We start from the raw sequence: 7,808 nt of genomic DNA, 5'->3' as shown, positions 1-7,808 counted from the left end.
ATGTGTGCCAACATGCCTGGCTCCTCCAGATATTGTTTGTTTGTTCGTTTTTTTCAAGGCAGGGTTTCTATGTGTAGCTTTGGAGCCTGTCCTGGAATGCACTCTGTAGCCCACGCTGGCCTCACAGAGATCCACCTGCCTTTGCCTCCTGAGTGCTGGGAGCGCTGTCTCCCTGGGCATGGTGACACATGCCCACCCAGCACCCAGGAGGCTCACATGGTTGTCCTGAGCTTCATAGCGAGTTCCATGCCAGTCAGGGATGATACTTAGTGAGACTTTGCCACAAACAGACCAAATTGTGAATGCCATCAAATTTTTAAAGATTTATATGTGTTTTGCCGGGCGGTGGTGGCGCACGCCTTTAATCCCAGCACTCAGGAGGCAGAGGCAGGTGGATCTCTGTGAGTTCGAGGCCAGCCTGGTCTACAAGAGCTAGTTCCAGTTCCAGGACAGGAACCAAAAGCTACAAAGAAACCCTGTCTCGAAAATCAAAAAAAAAAAAAAAAAAAGATTTATATGTGTTTTGCCTGTACCACCTGCTTGTTCGCGGGGGTCAGAAGAGGGCGTTGGATGCGTTGGATTCTCTGGAAATGGATGTGTGCATCTATCTCTTGGGTGCTGAGAACCTAGCAAGATCTCCGCAAGATCAGTAAATGCTCTTAACCCCTGAGCCATCTCACCAGCTGAAACTTAATCTTACTCAGATTTCTCCAGTCTGAGTAACTTTACTGATCAGGACGTGACAGTTTGGACCAGATCTTACCAAGTTGCCCGTGAGCCAAACAAGTGGCATCCCGGGGTTCGGGGGGCTCTACCTGTGTCTTCCCCCCTGCTCAGCGGGAAGCTCAGAGGAGCTTGACATTCGGGTCGTAGGGTGTCCCACGCATTTCCGCTTCACTACAACCTGCTTGCAGACATGGGAACAGAAAGCAGGGAGGGCCACGGCTCCACACCCGGGTACAGCCCTGCACGCCAGCTCCCGGTTCCCCGGATTCTGCGGTGCAGCCGGGAAATCACGCCGCCCGGCCACCTTCCCGCTGTGCGGCCCTTTGCCGCCCCCTGCCGCCGCGGCGTGGACACGGCAGGCCCGCCCACCCGCCTCCGGATTGGCCAGTGTGCAGGACTCGGGCGCAGAGGCCCTGCCTCCTCTCCGGGTCCTTTGATCACGCGCCGGAGGGCTCTTCCGGGGCCAGAGCCAACCCACGGTGTTGCTGTCAGAGCTGCTCGGCGGGAGGTAAGGCATGGCTGGGCTGGATGGGCTGCACCGCGCCAGCACCTAGCATCGGGATGCCGGGGTTCCACGGTGCCCACGGGGGCTGCGACCCCTCGGCATGGCCCAGCTTCCCTTCCCCGCCCTGATCCCCGAGCCTCCCCGCACCGAGGGAGCCACCTTCTGCCCGCTGTGGCGGGCCAGCAGCATCCTAAGAGCGGCCTCATACCCTTCCGGTTCTGGCCCCTTGACCTGAGGACGGGAAGCTCGCGACTGGGAACTGGCAAAACTGGCCCACGGACAGGGGGCAATTAGCTTGTATCTCTTCCTCTCTTAGACTGGGATAGGAACTTGGGCCATCTTTAGTGCCACCGCCCCAGGATGATCTCCTTTCTATCGATGGGGGCCGTCCTCTCCACCTCTGCCAGTCAGCCCTGCCTGGGAGGGGAGCGGACATGGGAGGAGCCCCGGGTGTACGAGGCAGGTGACATCATCTAGAAGATAGGGTCCACCTCTACACAGCATCCACACTGAGGACCGTGTCTAGGGTTACATCAGGCACTAGGAGGGTGTAGAACCCAGGCCTGGAGCCCCTAGCCTGTAGTGGGGACGGAACCAGGACCCCTTCACATGATCCCACCTCACCCCTTCTCTGCAGTGCAGGGCCCTCTTGTATCTCTTCCCTCCATCTAGCCTTGCCCCTGCACCTAACCTTCTCCCAGCAGTTAACACCTACAAAGGCTTAGGCGGCTGAGCTGGGCCACACCCTCACGTGTGCGTAAGCGCTGGGCAGGAAGCAGGCGGCCTGGCTGGGATCTGGGCCTACCCTTGGTGTTCTGAGCCCCTGTTATCTGGGTGTCTCATCCTAGTGTTGAGGCTGGCCTCAAGTTTTCCTGGATGGATTCCCACTCCAGCTCTGGGGGAGGGATACAAACCTGCTTGTCACCATAGGGTACAAATGGTAACCTCCCTTCCTCCTCCCCAGGGAGCCCAGGGGAGGCGCCCTCCCGAGGCCACCATTGCCCATGCAGACCACCCAGCCATCTGGCTACTGATGTCATGAGTAACACGACAGTGCCCAATGCCCCCCAGGCCAACAGCGACTCCATGGTGGGCTATGTGTTGGGGCCTTTCTTCCTCATCACCCTGGTCGGGGTGGTGGTGGCTGTGGTAAGGAGCCCCCACATCAGACGTGGCTAGGGCAGCCGCTGGGTGGGCCTGGCCTGGTGCCCACAGCATCTCAGCTGTCCTTCAAGGGTGTGGATGTGGGTCCTCGGCAGGGACACGCTGACCTCCCAGCTCCTACAGTCCTATGTCTCTGTTACAGGTAATGTACGTGCAGAAGAAAAAGCGGTGAGTGCCTGAACCCCGGCACTATGCCCTCTAGCTGAAATGCTTCTCTTTTCCAGGCTTTGGCTAGTTATTGGTGGCCCTTTAATGACCCAGTTATCTCTGGCTTGAGGGAGGGAAGCAGGGTTAGGGCCCAGGTTGAGCCTTACCCTCCCATTCCCCAAGGGTGGACCAGCTTCGCCATCACCTGCTCCCCATGTACAGCTATGACCCTGCAGAAGAGCTCCACGAGGCGGAGCAGGAGCTGCTGTCTGATGTGGGCGACCCCAAGGTGAGAGCACCATCCTGCCCTCTAGACAAGTCAGGCACCACTAACAGAAGCTTGGCACAGGGTGGCTGGAGCCTCTTGCACTCTTCCCCACAGGTGGTGCACGGCTGGCAGAGCAGCTACCAGCACAAGCGAATGCCCCTGCTGGACATCAAGACATGACGGTTCACAACCCTCTTACTTGCTATCCACAGCTGGCCCTAAGCCTGTTTTCCTTGTGGAGTGGGTGACAGCCTTGCTTTCTCTAGCCTGCTTGGACCTTGCTGTGGCACAATCCAAGAGGCCTCTGGAGTTGTTCCCATGGCGACAGGCCCAGTTGTATAGTATCCGGTGTATATATTTTGTAAATAAACTTTGATGGCTTCACTTTACCCTCGGTGTGTGGGGCAGGCTGGCTGCGGGCAGTATCTTTTACCCTTTGATTGCTTCATGCCCTGCTTACCCATTTCACACACTGGCAGCTCAGTCCAGAAAAGGCTATTTTTTTATTCAAGTAACTGCAAATAGGAAATCAGAGGAGGAGCCCCAGGCCGGGACAAATACTGACCACCCCTCCCCCACAGAACGAGGGGAGATGGTCCTACACCCCTTTCCCATCAAAATGGGCCCCCCTCCTCACTCTGCTGCAGCATCCAAGGGGCAGGGCCCCATTGTCCCTGGTGTGGGGTGGTTGGTAGCCAGCCTGCTGCACCCCAGCCCCCCTTCCCCCTCTAGTGTCTCGGGGAGAATGCAGGCAGAACGGGAGGATGAACTTTTGGCGCTGGTAGCAGCAGCAATGGTGGGTGTCTAAGAATGAACATTGAACAGAAACAACACAACTGTCCAGAGGTAGTTTGTGAACAGAGGAGAAGATGGAACCAGAACCTTGGGGGGCAGGGAGGAGCAAAAGGAGGGGGGCAAGGCTAGCTCCTTGGTGCCCCACTGGAGGAAGGGTAACAGCCTAGAGTGGGGGAGGTGAGTTAGCGCCCCATCTGCCTTAGGTGAATGCTAGAGAATAGGACCTCACCCTGGAGATGGGTGTGACCCCCATCTGTCACTGCATTGGGTCCCAGGTGAGAACAAGGTGGGTGGCCCATCACGTCCTGCTTCCTGTAGCCCAAGGGACTCTAGCCAACCTAATGCAGGGTCTAGGTAAGGTGGGGCAAAAGTGATTGAGAAACCCACCTGGTGACTGTTCGGTGAGGGGTGGGGCATGCTGGGATCTATGTATCCCTGCACTGACCACACTTGCTGCGGCCAGGTCAGCCAATGGGGTTTGTCTGAATTGAGATGGGGCTGGGGCCCTTTAAGGCCAGGGAATGCTCCCAGGACCCTATACAAGGAAGCCAGGAACAGCAGAGCAGAAGGGACCTGCAAAAGAAAGAGCCCAGAGAGCAACATCTCCAGGGTAGAGCGCAGCAGGGCAGGCTGCGGCTAAGTGGGAAGTTAGCCTTGTCGGGAGAGGGCAGGTGTGTTGGGAAGGAGGGCACAGGGACTGAGCCAAACCCTGCTCCCGTGGGTGCCACAGAGCCTGCAGCTGGTGCGGTAGTGTGCAGTGGGGGTTGGGAGGGGGCTGGAAGCAGGGCTTCCGGTCCCAGGGGAAGCTGCTCCTGTGGTGGCCAAGGAGCAGGCAGCACTGCGCGTGGTCACTGCTCCTCCTCCGAGGACTCCTGGGAGATGCCCTCCTCTTCCTCCTTCTCCTGTAGGAGGCAGAACAACTCTGGGCCTGGCCCTCCTCCTTTGCCAACCCCTCCCTCCCAGGCTCTCCTCTGCAGAAGGGGGATGAGTCAAGGCTGAGTGTGTGGTGACTCAGCAACCTCCACGCTGCTTTCATTCATAAAAATGAAGGATTTAAAGGGAGGAAAACCCACACACACACTTGCTCTCACATCCAGGCAGCTCTCACGCAGGCCAGACCAGGCACCTAGCCCAGGCTGAGCTGAGGGCTGAGGAAGTGGCAAGCTCTCCAGGGAGGAGGCAGAAGGGCACGAGACAGTAACAGGAGGGGAGCCACTAGGTGGCCTAGGGCAGGTGTGGTGCCGGCTGCATCCAAGAAGGCCTGAGGTAGCCAATGGCTGACAGTGAGCCAGGGTGGGAAGGAAGAGAGCCCCAGGGGTTCACTCACTGGACGGGAATGTTGGGACACCACAGGGCCCCACAGTGCCAGGCAAACTCCAAAACAACTAATTTCCTGTTACTCATTCTTGGGGTCTAGCCAGCAGGGCCCCCCAGCCCCTCCACTAAGGGTGGCTCAGCTCAAGGAATGCCTTGGGTAGCTTGGAAACAGGACCAAGAACACAGTATCCTGGAGGCACAGGCCCCTGCATTGGCCCCCACTGTCCCCTGTCCAGATCCTCATTTCCTGGCCTTTCCACGAAGGTCCTAATAAGGGGGTACATGGGCACAAAGCGTGCCTCCCACAGTGGGTACCTGAAATTAGGAATTATCTTCTCAAGCAGAAGAGAGTCCTGAACTCATGTTAACAGGTTTCACGCATGCTCATCAAACACCCCTGGCCACACTGGGGGCATTCTTAACACTGCCCCCAAAGAATGAGAACCTACCAGTTTCTTGGGTCTGCCCCTCGGTTTCCTCCCTGGAGCTGCAGCCGTTTTCTAGAGTGAGAAGAAACAGCTCTCAGTCCAGAGTGCTGAACAGTCCTCACCGCCATAAAGCCCCAGGTGAGGCAGGCGTGGAGCAGTCCGGGACCACCAGCAGGTCCACCCTGGCCAGCTGCTGATGACTGGCCAGTCCACGCCCCCACATCCAACACACACACACCCCTACTCCCCCTTCCACAAGTGACTCAGAGGATATGAGTCGCGCGCTAAAAAGTAAAATAAAAACAAAGGCGGCTCTTTGGAGGGCCGTGGCACCGACTCCCTGCACGGTGCATGCCCTCAGGATGAACAAGGGTGACAGTCCCAGCGCAGAGCAGGCACAGGCCTTCACTCTCACTATCTTGCCTTTTTCTAGGCCTAACTTGGTTTCTCCACTGTCCTGGGCACTGCAATTTCCACAATTAGCAACGACCCACAGATGCGCTTGGCATAAATACATAAGAGTCTCACCCGTGTCTTGGCGGCACCCTTATTTTTGCTTCCCTTTGGTCGGCCCCGAGGTCTCTTGGGTGTTGGCACTTCACTGGGCTCCTTCTGCAGAGACAGGTGGGAGTCAGGGATATGGCAGCAGCCAAAGCCCTGGGGACTCCAAATTTGCCTGACCATCATCAAGTTCCTGGCCCCCAGCCTCTGAAGGTTGTAGACCAAAGATAAGAAATCAAAGACCTCTGGGAAAGATGTCCCTGGGGCAGGGAAGCCACTGCTAGGTGGCCCTGATCAACTCTTGTGCTACTGATCTGCAAACTGCCTAATCCCATAGTCTGTCTCACCTGTAAAAGGTGGCGTGTTAACACCTAGGGTGTCAGGTGAGTCAAATCCCCGGCAAAGTCAGTGTCCAGCATTGGCCACAACTGCTGCCACCCCTCCTGTCTTACATGGGAAACCCCTCTCCAGGAAAGAGGCCACACACAGACCTGACCTCTGGTCAGCCCAAACCAGAATAAAGGTTGTGTTTTAAGTCAGGCATGGGGGCTCCCTCCCACTTATAATCAATACCAGCACTCAATAATCTGAGCCAGGAGTATACAGTGAACGAGGCAATCCTGGACCACAAAACCAAAGGCCAGCCTTGGTCCAGTAATCGGGATGGAAAACAGAGGGTGCTGGGCCTAGTCCCCCACCCTTCTCTGGAGACTCACCCACCCCCACAGGGCCACCAACAGCCCCCCCTCACTCGGGAGACCACTGAGAGCTCCAGTGCAGAGCCAGGCAGGTGGCACAGCCAATATCCTGCTGCCACCCTCCCAGGGACCTCTCGCGGGGTTTCAATGCCCACTTACAAACACCCCCCCCCACCGGACACAGGAAGGACAGAAATGGGCAGTAGGATGGAGAAACCTGGCAGTAACTGGACAAGAGATGGAATATGTGTTTAAAACTGTGTACAGTAACAGACCAGTGAAGAGCTGGGCCCCACACCTGCCTCCACTCTTCTGGGTGGGTTGCCATGTGGTGACGCTCCACACCGAGTTCCTCAGACAGTTCTTAAAGGCAGTGAGCACACAGACGGGAAAGGCAGGCACACAGAAGGAGACACATTCTGCACCCTCCCAGGACGGTCACACCCTGCTGGGTGCAGGTGCCTCCCTAGCCCGAGAAAGGAAACAAAAGCAAGGCTTTGCTCACCCACCTGACTCCCTACCAGCGCCGTCCCAGGACTCACCGGAGGCTGCTTGCGCGGCCTGCCCCGGCCTCGCTTCTCAGTCCCGTCCTTCTCCTGCTTGGAGGCCAGGGGCTGGCTGGACTTTGAGCTGGACTCGCTCATCTTTCTTCTCTACGGGGCAGTGAGGGGGACTGGCTGTGATGCTGGGAGACAAAGTGGTGCCAGTTACACAGGTGCCCCACCATTCCTCCCACCGCTCACCATCCCAAGGAACACCGCAGGGACTGCCAGAGCGGCGGGCAGCTCAGACCTGGCTGGAGGGGCGAGGCCGGCCCGGGGCAAGTTGAAGTGGTTCCTCACAGCCGCCGCCCCCCATCCTGCCAGGGCAGCCACCCCGCAGGTCCAAGCCTGAGAACCAGAACAAATGCCAGAGCCCATCACATACCTAAGACCCAGAGACGGTGGCAACGGGTAGGGATGGAGGAGTAGGAAGGGCAGATTCTCAAATAGACCCTGCCAATTAAAAGATTCTCTGGGTAGCAAGGCCTGATTCTCCAGGTCCAGACAACGCCGTGTCTGTGTGTGTGTGTGTGTGTGTGAGAGAGAGAGAGAGAGAGAGAGAGAGAGAGAGAGAGACACCGAGACCCCTAAGGCTGGTCGAAGTGTGTGTGTGTGTGTGTGTGTGTGTGTGTGAGAGAGAGAGAGAGAGAGAGAGAGAGAGAGAGAGAGACCGAGACCCCTAAGGCTGGTCGAAGTGTGTGTGTGTGTGTGTGTGTG

At 57.5% G+C, this 7,808-nt stretch overlaps 2 protein-coding genes across 15 annotated transcripts in view; one reads left to right on the top strand and one right to left on the bottom strand.

Annotated features, from left to right (window-relative positions):
• Positions 1 to 962: 962 nt before the first annotated feature.
• Smim29 (small integral membrane protein 29) lies at positions 963 to 3,123 on the top strand. 3 transcript variants are annotated; one of them, XM_050141482.1, is made up of 5 exons: positions 963 to 1,234; positions 2,196 to 2,380; positions 2,538 to 2,563; positions 2,726 to 2,831; positions 2,925 to 3,123. In XM_050141482.1, exons 2-5 carry the CDS (start codon positions 2,270 to 2,272, stop codon positions 2,988 to 2,990), a joined length of 309 nt encoding a protein of 102 aa, XP_049997439.1. In that variant the 5' UTR covers positions 963 to 1,234; positions 2,196 to 2,269; the 3' UTR covers positions 2,991 to 3,123. The 3 variants fall into 3 exon arrangements, with proteins under 3 accessions (XP_049997439.1, XP_049997431.1, XP_049997426.1); XM_050141474.1 differs by having other exon boundaries at positions 1,133 to 1,234; positions 2,196 to 2,320; XM_050141469.1 differs by lacking the exons at positions 963 to 1,234; positions 2,538 to 2,563 and having other exon boundaries at positions 2,247 to 2,380.
• Positions 3,124 to 3,290: 167 nt separating this feature from the next.
• Positions 3,291 to 7,808, bottom strand: part of Hmga1 (high mobility group AT-hook 1) — a 7,255-nt gene continuing 2,737 nt past the window's right edge. For 3 of the 12 annotated variants that reach the window (XM_050141416.1, XM_050141372.1, XM_050141444.1), the window contains 4 exons: positions 7,059 to 7,202; positions 5,879 to 5,962; positions 5,372 to 5,422; positions 3,291 to 4,507 (listed from right to left, as the gene is read on the bottom strand). In XM_050141416.1, coding sequence (XP_049997373.1) covers positions 4,454 to 4,507; positions 5,372 to 5,422; positions 5,879 to 5,962; positions 7,059 to 7,193 — 324 coding nt within the window. In that variant the 5' untranslated portion in view covers positions 7,194 to 7,202 and the 3' untranslated portion in view covers positions 3,291 to 4,453. Of the gene's footprint in view, positions 4,508 to 5,371; positions 5,423 to 5,878; positions 5,963 to 7,058; positions 7,235 to 7,341; positions 7,440 to 7,476; positions 7,545 to 7,808 lie in introns of those variants that run through there. The other 9 variants (XM_050141414.1, XM_050141415.1, XM_050141397.1 and 6 more) reach the window with 6 other exon arrangements.

Source organism: Alexandromys fortis, unplaced genomic scaffold (genome assembly GCF_014885135.2).
Source record: "Alexandromys fortis isolate MF-2015 unplaced genomic scaffold, M_Fortis_MF-2015_v1.1 scaffold_9, whole genome shotgun sequence".
Lineage (NCBI taxonomy): Eukaryota > Metazoa > Chordata > Mammalia > Rodentia > Cricetidae > Alexandromys > Alexandromys fortis.
The sequence above is the reverse complement of the archived record's forward strand: the minus strand, read 5'-3'. Positions and strand labels throughout refer to the sequence as shown.